Genomic DNA, 17,795 nt, shown 5'->3' with positions numbered 1-17,795 from the left:
GGGAAATGTTTTCCGCTTTTCACGTCTGGAACAAAGATGTCCACTACTTTCATCATTCATATTCTATATAGTATTAGGGCCCTGCACCTGCTTGGGAGACCAGGAGGTAGCACCTGGCTCCTGGCTTTGGATCGGTGCAGCACGCCAGCCATAGCGGCCATTTGGGGAGTGAACCAATGGAAGGAAGACCTTTTTCTCTGCCTGTCTCTCTCACTAACTCTGCTTGTCAAAAAAAAAAAAAATTAAAAAGAAGTATTAGCAAGAGCAATTATGGAAGAGAAATAAAGGGCATCAGAATTGGAAAACAGGAAGTAAAAATATCCCTGTTTGCAAATGACATGATTTTGTACATGTAAAAGTCTAGGCATTCCACCATAAAGCTCTTAGCACTGATAAGCCAATTCATTGAAGTTGCAGGAAACAAAATCAACATAAAAAAAACAGCATTTTAATAAATCACTAACAATCTTGCTGAAAGAGACATCAAGAAAGAAATCCTACTCACAATAGCTACAAAAAGCTTAAATATTTGGGAATAAATTTAACCAAAGAAATGAAAGGTTAGTACAATGAAAATATAAAACACTGATGAAAGAAGTCATCAAGTGATGACACGAAAAATGAAAAGGTATCCCTTGTTCATGGATTAGAAGGATAAGTATCATTAAACTAATCATACTACTAAAGCCTTCTACAGATTCATCCCTTTTTCATGGATTAGAAGGATAAGTATCATTAAACTAATCATACTACTAAAGCCTTCTACAGATTCATGGAAAACTATCAAAATACCAATGACATTCTTAACAAATTAGAAAAAACAATCCTAAGATTCATATGGACTCACGAAAGACCCAGAATTGCCAAAGTGATGGAGGAGGGAGAGGAGTGAACCTGGAGGCATTCCAATACTTGATGTCAGAGCTTACTACAATTCAAATACTGGCATGAAACCTGACACATTGAACATTAAAACAAAATAGAAAGCCTAGAAATTAACCCACATTCATAAAGCCAACTGATTTTTGAGAAAGGAGCCAAAAACATATATTGAGAAGGATAGTCTTTTCATTAAATGGTACTGGCAAAACTGGACATACATATGTAGAAGAATGAAAATAGATTCCTACCTCTTACTATATATAAAAATCAACTCAAGATGGGTGAAAAGACCTAAATGTAAGACCTGAAAATATTAAATCCCTAGAAGAAAACAGGAGAAACATTTCAAGACACTGGTGAAGGCAATGATTTCTTGGAAAAAGACCCCAAAGGTAAGCTGCCACTAGTGGTGATGGCATCCCCCATATCAGAGTGCCAGTTTGAGTCCCTGCTGCTCTTCACATCCACATCACTGCTAACATGCTAGAGAAAACAGCTGATGATAGCTCATGTACTTGGGCCCCTGCGACACACTGGATGGAGTTCCCAGCCCCTGGCTTTGGCCTGGCCCAACCCTGCCCATTGCAGCCGTTGGAGGAGTGAACCAGCAGATGGAAGATCGGTATCTTTCTCCCTCCCCAACCTCTGTGTCCTCCTTCTCTTCCCCTCTTCTTCCTCCTCTCCTCCTCCCTTTCTTCCTGTCCTATCTCAAAAAACTTAATATTTAAAAAAGTTAGGAAAAAATATCCCCAAAGCAAAACTAGACAAAAGGTAGTGTATCGAACTCAGAAGCTTCAGTTCAGCAAAGGTAGCAATCAACAAAGTGAAGATACATAAATAGAATGGGAGAAAATATTCGCAAGCTGCTTGTCAGACAGAGGATTAATATCCTTTCATCATCTCTGTCTTGAACTCGAAAAACTCAACAAGAAAACACAATCCTTTTAAAAATAAACAGTTCTCAAAAGATTAAATACATGTCCATAAAAATTTAAAATGATGCTCACCATCACTAGTCACCCGAGCCACATTGAGCTATCACCTTATCTCTTTAAAATGACTTCTCAAAAAGAGAGTGAGAGATGCTGAGGAGAATATGGATAAGAGAGTCCTTACACACTGTTCGTGGGAATGAAAGTTAGCACAGTCAATATGGTCAACAAGAGATTTCCAGAAATAGAACAGCCATGTGATCCAGCAACCCTACTGCTGGGTATATACCCAAAAGATATATCATATATCAACAAGATACCTTCTCCACCATGTTTATTTTAGCACTGTTCACAGTAGCCAAGATAGCCAATCAACCAACACATCTCTCATCAAGTTAATGCATAAGGAAAATGAAAGATACACAGAAACACACACACACAATGCAATGTTATTCAGCAATAAAGAATGAGATCTCATCATTTGCAGCAAAGTGAATGAAACTGGAGGACACCATGTTTAGTGAAATAAACCATACACAGAAAGACAAGCAAACAAAACAACAAAAATCAATGTGAACATAAAATGTTGATTACTAGAGGCTGGGATGAGTGAGAGGGAAAGAGGGAGTTTTAAAAACAGTAAAGTTAGATATGGTTCATTTATTTTGTCTTAGATATTAGATGTTAATTATAGGGGAAGCATGGTGTGGCTCAGTGATTTTGACAAAAATATCTATAATGTTAATAATAGAAGAAGCTGGGTGTAGGGTATGTGGGAACTGTTTGTACTACTAAATTTTTTATGTCTTCTGAAATCAAAAGGTTTTGTTCATGTTTTTCTAAAGTCTAGTAACTGACATTTCGCCCAACAGTAAGAGGCCTCTGTTCCACGTCACTGTGCCTCTAACTCCTCACCCCAGCTGCCTGCTAATGCAGACCCTGGGAGGCAGCAATGATCGTTCAAGTAGCTGGGTTCCTACCGTCAATGTGGTAGACCTGAAATAAGTTCTTGGCTTCAATCATGGACCACTTCCAGCAATTTCTGACATTTGGAATGTGAACCAGTGCATAGGCACTGTCTGTCTCACTATGTCCTCTCTCTCCCAAATGTTAAACATTAAAAAAAATTAAAAAGTAAGGACATTGATTTCTAAAATATAGTAAAATTCTAATAAAACTGATAAATCTCTGTTGAAACAGATCAAGAAAAAAGAGACACATAAACACTATCAGGAACAAAAAAATTAGGATAGTGCTAAAAATTACCACTATTATTTTTATAAATAAGAGAATATACTTTTCAGTCAATTTTTTGGAAATTTTCATGAAATGAATTCCAACAAATACATAACTTACCAAAATGGACAAAAGGTACAATAAAGTGCTAGTGTTTTGCAGCAGAGTAAGGTGACAGTAGTTTTAACAATTTATAACTTATGTTATAAAGAACCAGAAGAGAGGAGTATGAACGTCCCCAACACAAAGAAATGCTGTGCTTAAGGATATGGAAATGCTAATTGCCCAGATTTTTTATATTACACAATGTATATATGCATTGAGTTATCATAATATACCCATAAATAGGTACAATTAAAATATTTAAACATCTAAATAATACTATAACTGAGCTATTGTGTGAAAATTCTCCACAAATAAACTTCTAGTGCAAATCATACTTTAATACTTTCTACCAAATATTTAGGGAGAATGATAATTCTACTCCCACAGAAAATCTTTTAGAAAACAGAAGTTACACTCATCAATATACTTCATAAAATTAATACAATCTTAATACTAAAAGTCAAAATAGTATGAGCAAAAAGCAAAGGCTATATCCCTCGAATATAGACACAAGATCTGAAATGGAATATTAATATATTAGATCAGATTTTATGTAATAGGATAATTTTAAAAAAGTTTTATTTGGACCAGAAGCTCAAAGTTGGCTTATCACTTAAAAAAAAAAATCAGTCAGAGTTTACCGCATTAACAGATTAAGGAGAAAATTTTATGACCATGCAAAAACATGCAATAAAGACATGTTAAAATTTAGTATCCGTTATGATAAAGCTTTTTAGAAAGTAAACTTGAATGTACATGTACAATAAAAACTCAAAATATTATTTAAATAAATCAATGCCTAAATAAATGGGCCAGCATCTCACATTTATGGATTAGAAGATTTAATATTGTAAATAGATATTCTCTATATTGATCTACATATTTAACACAATGTCAAGCAAAGTCTCAACTAGTTTTTTCTTTTGCAGAAAGCAACAGACTGTTCCCAAGATTCATATGAAATGCAAGGAATCCAAAATATTGCCTAGAACAAAGCTGAAGGACTATTCCAATTTCAAACCTTATAACAAAACAAGTAGTCACCAAGACAGTGTGGTACTAGCATAAAGCAGACATATAAATTAGTGGAATAATTATTAAGAGTCCAGAAATAAGCCCATAAAATTTATGGTCAATTGATCTAATAACAAGGATGCCAAGAGAAGTCAATGGTGAAAGAATCGTGTTTTCTAGAAATGACATTGTACGAAAGGATTTTTTAGGAAGGAAAATGAAGTTGAGCCCCAACTTTGTACCATGCACACACACAGACGCATACACACACAAAATGATCACAGTCCTCAATGTGAGATCTGAAAAATGTGAAGTCCCTAGAAGAAAACATAGATATAAATCTTTGTGCCATGGGATTGGGTAATGGTTTATCAGGTAAGACAGCAAAATCAGAAGCAACGAAAGAAAAATAATAGATAAATTGAAATTTGTCAAAACTAAAAACTTAAGCTTGAAAGAACACTATCAAGAAGTAAAGAAATCAAAAAATGGACTAATAAAAAGGAATAAATGATATCTGATGAAGTCTACTAGAATATATAAAGAACTCTCATGACTCAATAATAAAGACAGATAGGGGCCTACATTGTGGCACAGTGGTTTAAGTCACTGACTGCAACACCACATCCCCTATGAGTGCCTGTCTGAGCCCCGGCTGCTCCACTTCCAATCCAGCTCCCTGCCAATGTACCAAGAAAAGCAGTGAAAGGTGCCCCAAATACTTGGGCCCCTACCACCCTTATAGGAGATCAGGGTAGAGTTCCAGTCTCCTGGCTTTGGCCTGGCTCAGCCCCAGTAGTTGTAGCCATTTATGAAGTGGACCAGCCAATAGAAGATCAATTCAATCTTTCTCTCTTTCCCTCCCTCCTCTATTTAACTTTGCTTTCAAATAAATAAATATATAAATAAATCTTTAAATAATAAAAAAGACAAATAGCCAAATTTAATAATGGGCAGTATTTGAATAGGTATTTCTCCAAGGAAAGTATACAAATGATAATGAACATATGGAAAAGTGCTCAACAGCATTCTTCACTGGGGAAATGGAAAACAAAATGACAGTGAGATACCACTTCACACTTACTAGGATGGATGTAATCAGAAGGACACACAATAACAAATGTTGGTGAGAATACGGAGAAATTTGAACCCTCATACAGTGCTCACAGGGATGTAAAATTGTGCAACCTTTTTGGAAAACAGACTGTTCCTCAAGAAGTTATGCTATGATCCAGAAAGTCTATCCCCAGGCAAATGCCCAAGAGAAATGAAAGTGGATGTTAACATGAAAATTTGCACTAATGTTTGTGGTAGCATGAAGAATAGTCAAAAAGTAGAAACAACTCAAATGCCCATCAGCTGATGACTGGGCAAGCAGTTGTGTCTTATCTGTAAATGATAAATTACACAGCCATAAGAGTGATAAAGTACTTACTACATATATTGCAATATGCATGAACCTTGACAAAACTATACTGCAAAAGAAGCCAGCCATTAAAGGCTACATGTTTTATGAATTCTTTTGTAAGAAATGTTGAAAATAGGCAAAATTATAGAGACAGCAAGTAGGTTAATCATTGCCAAGGACTAAAGGCATGGGTTTTCTTTAGAAGTGATAAAATAGCCTGGAATTAGATAGTGCCAATGGTTGCACATCCTTGTGAATAAACTAACAATCACTGTATTGTTATCCTTACAGAGCCAAATTTTAGGATATATGAAATATATATGTTGTTTTCAAAGAAATTTAAGCTGAAGGAAGAGGGAATCTGAGACCACCCCTTAAAAGATTTAAGACTTGCAGTGTTGTAGGTGTTGAGTAATAGGGTCTGGATTACAAATGGTAAAGAAATAGTGCATTGCTAAGATCTTTTAAAAGGGAAATCTGGTCTTTTTGTTAAGTCACAATGTGAAATGGAGGAAAAGAAAAGTATACAGCATAATCTACAAATTTTAGAAACTAAATAGAATACTGAAATCTTCATTTTTCTTTTCAGCCTAAGCATAGTATTTTTAAGTAAAAATTGTTGAAGTAAATAAATCATTTCTATATTAACTTTATATATTCAAATTCAGTGTCTTTTAAGTTAATTTATATTTTTTACAATTAAAAGCAGTTTTTGCTATTATATAAATTGGTGTCAATATGCTTATTATTCGTTTCAGTAAATAATTGCCACACCATGTTTTATACAAGTCCAGCAGTTTGCACTAGTATAGAGTAAAATATTTATTCATGTAAATCGTGTTTGTACCTGTTAGAAAAAAGTATCAGATTTTCTAAATCATTATAACAAAAGAAAAAGAAATATTATGAATTGAAATGTGTAAGTAATTCAGTTGTATTTTTGATGAATGTTAAAGATTGTATTTTAATGATATCGTGTACTGGTATTTTTAAAACCCATTCAGTTGGAGAGTCGTCCTCAGGAAAGGCTTCCAGGAGTCTTGCCCAGCATATCCCTGGCCCTGGTGGAATTGAAGGTGTGAAAGGAGCTGCTTCAGGAGTTGTTGGTGAATTAGCACGAGCCAGGCTGGCACTAGATGAGAGAGGGCAGAAACTTGGCGACTTAGAAGAAAGAACTGCAGCTATGTTATCAAGTGCAGATTCGTTTTCTAAACATGCTCATGAGGTATGCCTATCGGGTATTTAAACAACAAAAACACCCTAGGAAAAGAAAGCATGAAAAGTATTTTTAGAGTTGCTATATTTGTATACGTATGAATTTTCATGTATCCTTGTATAATTGTGAATTCCTGATTTTTGCCACCAGAGGGAACCATTACAAGAATATGTCTCTTACTGATGTTTACAGATTTTGAAGAAACCTCATCTTTATGCTCTTTGTAAGCAGAATCAGCAGTTTTGCAATTATTTCTCAGAGAATATAGTAGCAATGCTAATTTTCCTTGAAGACTCAGTCTACTGCCACCTTGTCAGAGAGAGGGAAATAATCTGCCTCATTGATTGCTCCCAAGTAGATCTAAATAACTAAAATTGGCAAAGATTTTTATTCAAATAAACCATACTAAATCCATGTTGTAGACCAGTTCATATGGAGGGGCAACAAAATGCATTATGCAGTGAGTTAATCTTGATAAACCTTGGAAGTGTGTTGGAGTCAGAAGCACTTGAAGTCAGGATCCCTAAATGGCCCCCTTAAAATACCACTATGCTGTGTTCAACAGAGAAGTGCTGTTTTAAAGCTGAATTTAAAAGCCTTTAGGTGAAACATAGATTTTTAATTTTGAAGCTTTGCTCTAGATTACTTCACACATTTAGTTCCTAGCCTTCAGATAGTTTGAGTTTCTTTTCTGAAGAAACCATATCAAAGTTGTTTTTTTGCTTGAATACCCAAAATATAATCTATATAATTCCCCTTTAAATATTCAAAGAAAAATCTCTTTTCTCAAGAATGCTGAAACACAGAACACATGAAAGGGGTGACTTCATCTGGGAGATATTTGTCCAGGGCATCAGATTCACAGATGCCACAAATACCTCAGCTGCAAGTGGCCTTCAGTCTGGGTCAGGATTTTTGTTGTCATAATCTTGCATCTGACTGCAGAATACCTAAGGCATATAGTCCATTTCAGAATATATCCATACTCTAAATAGTTAGCAAAGAGCTCAGTCTTCATCTGATAGCTTTATTTTCTACCAAAAGGAACACAGTACATTGAGGTGGTTACAGTCATGGTTTCTTGAGTCAGACTGCATGGGCTGCAGTCTCAGTTGTACCATTGTGTTACCCTGAATAACCCCAACAGGCTTCAGTTTCTTCATCTGCAAAATAGGGAAAAAAATGATGTCTAACAGAAAATTAGTTGAAAGGCTCAGATGGAAACAAATGGGAAGATTATTGTAGAGCATCTGGCTAGAAGTAGGTGCCCAGTAAATTTGAGATGGCAATAGTAGTAGAATTTCCAATCGTTCATTCTCTGGTTTCTTAAGGATCATTTTTAGTTCCAGCAAGATAACTGAACATGACCTTATTTTTAGGTTATTAGTTTAATTCAACAAATTATGTCACGTCTCTCGGAACTTTGAGAACCTTCTAGGTTAGTTCTTATTGGGTATAATATTTTTTTCTCTCCAAGTGGAACAGTTGTTACTGGTTTTAATAAATTGATTGAAGTAAGCATTATAATAACACTACTGATAATGTTTCTGAGTAAATAATGTTTTATAAAAATATGAAACCAGTTATAAGTATTGTTTTGACAGTTTAAAAACATATTTTTTCTTTTTTTTTTTTTCCTTTAGATGATGTTGAAATACAAAGATAAGAAGTGGTACCAGTTCTGACAACCAGAATCCAATAAGTCCAACTTCAGTGAGAAGGAAAAAGTTTTCCTTTTTTACTCCATCAGTTTATTTAGGAAAGTTCACATTAAAGGGATGTTCATCACTGGAAACCGTTCTTTCCTAGCACCATCATGCACTGTTTTACCTCAGTCATGTGGCTTTAATGAGGGATGTTCACACACTCAAACTGGTGTACATGGTGTGTGCCAGATAGGAGCTGACAGTTCAGAAACAAAGCAGGTCTAAAGTGACAGAAGAAGAAATAAGGGGGATATTGAGGAGACATGGCAGGGACTATTCCTAGATCATTCCTGTATTAAACTTTCGTATGCCAAAAGATGTTGTGCCATTGGCATCAGTGTTTGACCTGTTTGAGGGAGAGGCAGTAAGTCAGAAGTCCTGAAGCTGAAATAGTTACCTTTGTGTCACTGGACTATATTATAAACAGCTGTCTTGGACTTTCCCTCTCTTAAACTAACTGGCCATCAGTATCATTAGTGAAAAAGAAGCAAATTGTTTGTTATCATATCTTTAGACAGATAAGCTGAATGGTGGGCTTTAAATAATAAATACATACACATAGTTGACTTGTGTATGGGCTACTCTTGGATTCTCATTAATATATACTTGTGTTTAGTTCATATTTTGTCAAAAGCAAAACAAGGTGATAAATCACTTTTCATTGAAAAGAAAAGTGTAGAGCATGACTGAATTGCTCATCATTCTGGAAGTTTCCATGTAGTGGCTATGCAGTGTGGAAAGTGAGAAAAACCTCCATTGTGGTGAGGAGAATAATTCAATGTCCCTTATCCTTGTTCTCATTAATTCAGCTAACGGTGGATTTGACCAAAATAGTTATTGGTTAAATTTGTAGAAATGTTGAACTTGGCTAAGTTTTTAATTTTGCTTGACTTTTTATAAAATGTTTAACCAAATGTACCCTTTGCATTATTTAATTAAAATTGCTTTAAAAAATTGTTTCTTTATTTTAGTGAAATGCTCAGCTCCCTTTTTAAAATGCCCTTTATTTGCTAACACTTCCAATACACTCAGGTGATTAGCTAATTAAATCTTAGTGCACATGCTATTGCTTGGAAAATTACAAGCATCTATTGTCAATAACTATATAAGAGTCTAGTCTGATGACCTACAAATTATTTTCTATAGAAATATAAGTCATCTGTACGTATCCTTCCAAGGTTTCAAAAAGCCAAAAGGAAAGGAAAATACGTACACTTTCGTAACTAAATTATTTCTTTACTGCAGTATGATGCAAAATTGAGACCAGCAGTGGACAACGGTTAGTTCCTAGAATAGATTCTAGATAGGAAAGAAACCACTTGGTAGATCCCCAAGTAAGCAGTCTCATAATGCAAGCTAATCTGAGATGATTGATTGATAAAGCTACAAAGAGAAAAATAGAAATATTAAAATTACTGTTAATGAAATTTAAATACTCTCATCCTTTAAAAAATGTGTAAAATCATGTTCTTTCTTTTTTAATTAAGCGAGAATCAGAGCACAAATTGATAGGAAACATGAAGGTGGTTTTTCTATTCCATACAATCATCAAAAATATATGCAGAGCATCTTCAGCTTTTTACGCAGTCTCTCATGCATCTCTTCCTCTTTACTCTTCATTAATAAACTTTGGTTCACATTTTGTAATGTGCACTATTGGATACAAAAGTTTACATCAAAGCTTGCTTTAAACATTGTTGGAATGGGGCTCAATATATTTGATAGAGATAATTGATCAATCCCAAATAAATATTTTTAAGATACAATCATTTTCAAAAGTTGAATTTATAGAAAGTATCAATGAGTAACATATTTCTGTGTAGTTAATGTCAGCTGTCTGTTGACTATTTAGCAGTTTATAAATTGTTACATGATATGTCACAGGAAGTATTAGATCCTTTTTTAAAGGTACAGTTTTGTGAATGTCATCAATAAAATCAACAGTTATGGATTTGAAGTGGAGATGCATTAAGTAAATTAATATACTGGTTGATTTCCTGTTCGGTAGAATGCCATATTAGTTCCAATTATTTAATTTTCTCTTGTTGTTTTACGTTATTTGTATATTAACTTCATTTTTACTGTCATCTTTCCTGTTGTATATAAATAGAACCAACCTTGTAATTATTTTCAAATACAGAAGTGGATACATTTACCTGAGATGGATTTTATAAGAAAGTCCTAAACCAATATTTTTCATTCTTTCATTTGTTCCAGATTAATTTGCAAATTATGCACAACAGGATAGACATTCATGTAGAGTTAGAAAGCTTAAAGTATTTTTGAATATAGGAAATGAGCTTCTCAAAATTGTACTTGACTGAGTCTATAGATAGGAGACAGTCTGCAGTAAGTAACTAACCCAGGGAATTCATTGTATGTAATTTGAGAGATAACATCTCCTATTTTTTTTTCCTTTTTACATGCAAAAAGTAATAGTCACCAGCAAACCAAGATTTCAGGAAAACTAGCCAAAAAACATAAAATGTCAAAATAGAAAATACCAGAAAAATGGAATATTTTCATGTTCTTTCTCTATATGCTCAGCATTGTTTTGTGTCATTTGTCTTTGACTCTAAAAATCTCTGAAATAGTCATTGTTAGCAGTTTGTGAATAGGAAGTGGTTTCCTTATGTGTCCAGTTCATTTCACTTTTCAAAACCTGAAAAATCCATATGTATGCTTGGAAAATTATTTGAAAATTTATATTCTGACAAATTCTGTGCATTGCACCCATTTTTAAGGTTTGCATCATCTTAATACCTTTGGTTTGCATTTCAGTTTTATGTTGTTTCCTAAAAATGATTATAGATTCAACTGAGCTATTGCTTCTTAATTTGATTTTTTATGGATATGAAAAATGCTGCTACTTGTCTGTTATTACGTGTAAGTATATTGTAATTCAATTAAGGACAGTACTTTAAAGAAAGAAATATTTCTTTTATTTAGAACTTCTTGATTAGAGGTCCTTCTGAAGTTAATTTGTATAGATACATGAGTATTTTAAACAAGTCTGAAAGTGTTACATACTTCTAAATTATGGGGAGTACTGGGAGACAGCTAAGAGAGAGTGGAGAATCCAGGAGACACTGCAGAGTTGAAGTTTTACCCTAAGTTCTGCATTCTGTGTTCCATATGTTTTGCTTAAGGCATTTCTCATAGGACATTAGAATAAGCTGTATCCAAAGGTAAATTTTTTTGTGGCAAATATTTGTTTTACACTTTAACTTCTAGAATTTTGTTTCTGCAAAATAAATAGCACTGACCTTTAAACTTGAATTTTTTCTGCACTTTTTTAGATAATTAAACCTTTTTATTATCATTTAATCCATAATGCTCAGTTTAAATCAAGTGATACATGTGAATAAAGCATACCAAAATCATGAATATGCTGCTATCTACACCTTAAACTAAACTGATCAGTTTAAAAACCTTTAGTAGGGTTTTATATAGTTTTCAAAGGTTAAAAAATAGTAAAATTGTTTGCTATATGTTTCAGTGTCCTTGATCTTAAATTATTACAACACTTTCAGATTTGTTTGAAGATCATACAGTAACATGTTATATTTATACATACTGCTAGAAATATACTTTTAGTTTTAAAATGAAATTTTTATAAATGTACTCTTTAATTTTAAAAATGGTGAACTTGTTAAGTTTAAGTCAAAGTACTTAAAAAGTATGTATATTATCCATACAAAAAGTTATGTTTTATGCTTATAATAAGAAATATTGGTATCTCATATCGAGATACAGTTAATTTTAAAAAATTACACATCATTTAAAAGTATTCACACATAACATGAAAAGTACCATTACCATGGTTATTAACAAAAATATTCCCTCTATTGAGCAATTTCAAATACTAATTTTATTTGGGGGGAGAATGCCCACAACAGTAATTTCACAATCTTTCTCAATAACTACAAACTTGCTGTTGGATGTCTACCTTCATTATTGTTTTAAAATACAGATATATATATATATATATAATATATTTAAAATAGTTTTCCAGGTATTTTCTTCTACCTTTTTTAAAAATAAATTTCCAAAAATGAAAACAGAGTTTATGTATTTTTGTCAATGAAGGTTTTTATTTTGTAGTTTATAGAATTTGTTCCTTATCAGTTTGATACTTGATCAATATTCCTAGACTTTTTAATCTGCATTTATTTGAGAAAGAACACTCCTATATCTTAAATGTCCTTTTTTTTCTTTTTCATTTTAGGGTATTTATTATATTGGATTAAAATTTATGCCCACAGATTTGATTTTATTAATTTGAGTATGAATGTGAAGATACTGTTTACAGCTTTTGTTAATTGCACTTTTCATCACTCTGATCAATTTCTTGTAAAGTGCTATGGGGATTACTTTTCCTGTGAATATTAATGATTTTACTACTGCCTCAGATGTTTTAAAGATTATGTGGAAAGAAAACAGTTGTTGCAACTAAAAAAATTAAAGAAAAATGTTAGCATAATTTCTCAGCTGAATTAAATAATTTTAATAACTTCCCAGTTACCAGCATTATACCGTTGCTCTCTTCAGTCTTAAATTATGAGGCACAGTTCATTTACGAATTAAGTTCTATGGTTCAGAGCTTAATGTAAGTGCTCCCCTTATTTTTCTCTTTACATCAGAAAAATCAAGAATGTCAGTTTTGCCAGTATTTTGCAATGAGGCTCATAGTTTAAATTAAAATTTATAGTGTATGAGATGTAAATAAATCAGTATTAATTTATTGTAGGTCATTTGACTCAGGCATTTAATGGATATAGATTAATGGCAATGGAATCCTATTTATTTGAGAATTGGATTTTTTTTATACTTTGGCTGTTTGTTTTGCGTTGTCTAAACTTTGCTTCAACTGAAGACAATGTAAGAAATTAAAAATAAACTCAGCATATCAGTGGAAAGTGGTGCAAAGAAGATAAGTCATGTTTTAATTTTCTTATTTTTTGTGTGTGTAAATAAAAACAGTACTGTGATAGTTTAGGTGTGAATTCTGCTCAACATGGTAGTTAGAACCAAAAAACCATTTTGCTTTCTAGTTATACTACTGATTCATTGTGAATGCATTACCAAAATACAGTATAAAAAAAAAAAAGAACAAGAGTTAGTTTTTCTAACATTGTCCACTTCAGGGCAGGCATGCTTGGTAAATAGTTCTAGCTTGTGTATACCTTAAACTGTACATGCAGGTTTTTTTCAGTTGCTGCACTTTTTTTTTTTTAATCTTGCTCAGTCCCAGTAACTATCTCAAAGGTAATTGCTGGAATGTGCATTTGAAATATGGTTTAAAACAAAATCTCTGTGTACTGTTTCATTAAAAAAAAAAAAAAAAACTATTGGAAACACTAAAATGTGTTAAACTTTGTAGTTACTTTGCATTCCTGTACTTTATCAGCCAAAAATAAAAAAAAAAAAAAACTGTCATCACAGCAAAAGGTTTAAAATTAGGTAATGAAATATTTTTGTAAATAAATACCTTAAGCTGGTATTTTAAAAAATGTATTATAAATCAGTGTTTCTGGAAAATGTTCATATATATGTATATGAATGTCTCTTTATGCTGAAGGGCTCTAATTGGGCAAAATAAAATACTCTGATCTCTCCTGAAACTAAACAAGCCCGTTCTTCTGAAAAATTCTCCTTAATTTTGTTCTGAAGTGTGGAATTAACCCAGTGGTAAGGCAGCCCAAGAAAATAATTGACTTTCTATTTACACACATTCAAAGGGAAAATCAGTTAATCAGGTAATTCAAGCGAGACCAATTATATTTTTTCTTAACTGTCTGGAATTTTGTGGTGAAAGTCACCTACCCGTGTGCTGGGTTACTGGAGAGGAAAGGAGATGGGAGCGTGCGTCTGATTGTGTATGCACAGATCCCTGGGGATCTGGTCAGAACACAGGCTCTGATTCAGTGTATGTGGTGAGGCCTAAAAACAGACGCCTGTCCGACATGGGGACTGCTGCTCCATGGACCATCCGGTGAGTAGCAAGCCTATGGACAATATCCATAATTGGCATTTTCCTAGTGGATATTGTCAATAGCAGTGTCCAGCTACTTGTACCAAAAGTGAAACACATTTATGGATCTAGAATAATGTAATCCAGAGAAGGCTAAAGGGTACTTATTTGTCATTGTTCCCATTGCATTTTAGGATAAAGAATCTGGTAATTCTCATTAAATTGCAGGTTTATTTGATGTTACTATACCTGTATTTACATTAACATGGTGCATTCCCATTCCACACGGTGGCAGTCATGTCTCATCTTTTTGTCTGATACTTTTAACAAGATGTGCTTATGAGACAGTATTACAAGGGAAAATCCTTGGGCTTTATGATGAGATAACTTTGTACCTAGAAGATAATTAAATTTTTTAAAATATGGAACAGAAAATATCTTACTAGGTTATTTATTATACAGTGATACGGATCATTTGGTAGAGTTATTTATCATCTGAAGAAAGTTTAGTGTTTTTCTCCCCCCCCCCCCGCCCCCGATAGTCTCTCAGGCTCTGTCTGGAGGGGTGCCCATCCATCCTTACGGATGTCCCTTCCCTAATAAACCTTGCTATTTTACCTCCCACTACTCTCTGTCTCACGCCTGAATTCTTTCTTGCGCGAAGACAAGAACCCTGCAATTTCTCCGGTAACATTTTTGGCGACCCAGGTGGGACTTTGAGAAGACATCAGAGGAGGTAATGTGTGAAGACAGAGACCCATCTCCTTAAAAACCCCCGGTTTTTCCAGAAAAATATAGGCATGAAGTGATAAAACTGTAAACATTGCAGATTGTCCATATCTGGCCATGCCTTTTAAAAGAACATTCCTTCAGGTGTGTTTTGTGTGACAGAGTGTCATCCAGTGCTTTGGACAGAAATAGATTTATCATTGTAGTTCTTCATAGGCGTTTACAGGAAGATTCAGATTTTCTCCCATGATGTTAGAGATAATATGTTTGCTCTATCATATTTTTACAGTTTTTGTGCAAAAATGTTTTGCCATAGGTACCTTATGAAAGCTTTCAAAAATGCTTAGTGTGTAGACTAAAACATCTTTTAAAGAAAAGATTTCTCTAAGTCATTTTATATTTTTAAATTTTTACCTTTTTAACATAAGTACTTATGTATACTCTATTCACTGAAAACTTGTGGAAATATTCTAACCTATAGTTTGGTCACGCTTTGTAATTTTATATTATTTTATAAAACCCCTTAGTTGTTTTTTTTTTTTTTTTAAACACAGCTTCATACTAACAAAGTGACAAAACACCCTGTCTTGTATGAAGCTGTGTTTTTATTAATTAAAGGTATATTTTACTTTATGTTGGTTTTGAAAGCAGTTAAAAAAAAAAAAAAACAAATATTTAGACACAATCTGAAGTTCTTAGTTAATTGTATGTCCCCTAACAAGCTGGCTACTGCTTTTTACATCTCTCGAGTTTATGAATCCTCCCTTACCCTCTCTTTCCTTCCCACATTTCAGTTCTATCCCTATCCTTCCAAGCTTCACACCCCAAATCTCCTTACTGAGTTATTTTAAGCAAGTACTACCTTTGCCCATTTGTTGGGAAATACATGATTCCTTAGCGTTTCTTGGATCTTCCCATTAATCCTGGTTGAATTTACAAATAATTTTGGACACAATAATGGCATCCCTGTTTTTTATGACCTCCAAAATCTTCAGTAGATAAAGCAAAAATTGCTTACCACACTGAATAACACATCCATAGGCAGAGATTCTAACACATAGGAGTGTGGGAGGATTGTAACCAAATAGCACCTTGCTAGCAACCCTCTAGCCAGTACTAGCTGCTTCACTATGATGTTCTACCAGGTGATGAGTTACCTTTCAAGACCAAAGATCCCAAAACATCACAGTAGTGCATGAGTGCAGCAGCTAGAAGACTGTATTTCAGAAAGTATAACCTGCATTCCTTCAAAAATCATTTGACTTCAGATAGCATTAGCCTAAGCAGTAGGTCTCAAATTGGAGCAACAGAATCTTCTTGAAACAACTTGTTAAAAAACGGGTTGCTGGACCCTAGCCTCAGAGCTTCTGATACAGTAATCCTGAAGTGAGATCTGGGAATTTGCGTGGTTTGTTTGTTTTTATTTGTTTGTTTGTTTTAATTCCCAAGCAGTGGGGAAGCAGTGGTAACTGCTGGGCCTCAGACCACACTTTGAGAACCCTGATCTAGAGTGCTGCCCTAGAAGCAGGCTTTTTCTGTCCCATATATATTTTAGATATATCATATTTTCCTCTACTGTCCTAAAATGGGCTTCATAGGAAATATGCTTACCTATTCATTTTATTTGTAAAAATCAAATGTGTATGAACTAACACCACAAAGATCTGGAATGAGAGCAATTCATAATTTTAAAATGTACTTTAATATGTGAATGCTGTGATTACACTAAGACAAAAATAAGTGCCCACAGCTTTCAAAAACACTCTCACGAGGGTAACACCTTCTCTGTCCTCCCTCCCCTCTAGCTCCTACCCCCTCAACACTCCCTGAATGCATGGGCCAGAAAATGAGACCCACGGTAGGACCCATCCTTGTGCACATCTGTTCCCATCTACTGGGTTGACACAAATGTGTTCAAAACACATGCCATGATGTATATGTGAAAGTGTAAAGTCTAGATCACTATCGACTTTTAGTGCATTTTGTATTAATTCTGTTGTAAGTTTATATTCCCATTTTTATTCAATCCATGTTTTTGAAACAGAGTGGATGAAAGAGCAAGGACTTACCTTTGTGAATTTGTGCCCATAGTCCACAGAACAGTGAATCCAGTCTACAAAGATCTTACAAGCTGTAAAAATATATTAGATAACCTTACTATGGGTTGGTCTATAGGAAACTTTCATATTTTCCTGATAACCAGAATTCAATCTATGATGATTGGTTAGATGTTAGGCCAGTTAGTTTGCCTAGTGTTTTGCTTAAGTATATTAAAAGTGGGTATTATATAGAGCTCATTTCAAATGCTAAGCACAACGAAGACTTTTCTGTCCCTAAGTTTACCAGTGATGCCAGTGTCCCTTTCCATGTCACTCAACCTAAAGTGTCTATCTGCCTGGGTTTTATTATTTGTAAAACCAGTTGGTAATTATAATTGATGCTAAACTAAATATTTTTAAAACTATAGGATTGATGTCATTAACAAATGAAGCAAGAGCAGCAGAAACACTCTGAAATCATCCAATTATAGGATTCCAATATTCAGATTTGGGGAAAAATAAATGGTGGCAAAACAAGTCAGAAAGCAACATTT

General features: G+C 33.8%; 1 protein-coding gene and 1 long non-coding RNA gene across 19 annotated transcripts in view; one reads left to right on the top strand and one right to left on the bottom strand.

Moving 5' to 3' along the window:
• The window catches only part of STXBP5 (syntaxin binding protein 5), a 223,863-nt gene extending 209,740 nt beyond the window's left edge, over positions 1-14,123 (top strand). For all 9 annotated transcript variants that reach the window (XR_011388463.1, XR_011388464.1, XM_008263622.4 and 6 more), the window contains 2 exons: positions 6,582-6,802; positions 8,437-14,123. Coding sequence is in view for 7 of the 9 variants with exons in the window: in XM_008263622.4 (XP_008261844.1) it covers positions 6,582-6,802; positions 8,437-8,478 (263 nt within the window). In the remaining 2 variants the exon portion in view is untranslated. The remainder of the gene's footprint in view (positions 1-6,581; positions 6,803-8,436) is intronic.
• Positions 1-17,795, bottom strand: part of LOC103349907 (LINE-1 retrotransposable element ORF2 protein) — an 85,511-nt gene that overhangs the window by 16,812 nt on the left and 50,904 nt on the right. For 9 of the 10 annotated variants that reach the window (XR_011388470.1, XR_011388469.1, XR_011388468.1 and 6 more), the window contains 3 exons: positions 17,272-17,333; positions 14,723-14,868; positions 201-7,956 (listed from right to left, as the gene is read on the bottom strand). This is a non-coding gene — a long non-coding RNA (LINE-1 retrotransposable element ORF2 protein). Of the gene's footprint in view, positions 1-200; positions 7,957-14,722; positions 14,869-17,271; positions 17,334-17,795 lie in introns of those variants that run through there. The other variant, XR_011388465.1, reaches the window with a different exon arrangement.

This window comes from Oryctolagus cuniculus, chromosome 5 (assembly GCF_964237555.1).
Source record: "Oryctolagus cuniculus chromosome 5, mOryCun1.1, whole genome shotgun sequence".
In the NCBI taxonomy this organism is placed as follows: domain Eukaryota; kingdom Metazoa; phylum Chordata; class Mammalia; order Lagomorpha; family Leporidae; genus Oryctolagus; species Oryctolagus cuniculus.
The sequence above is the reverse complement of the archived record's forward strand: the minus strand, read 5'-3'. Positions and strand labels throughout refer to the sequence as shown.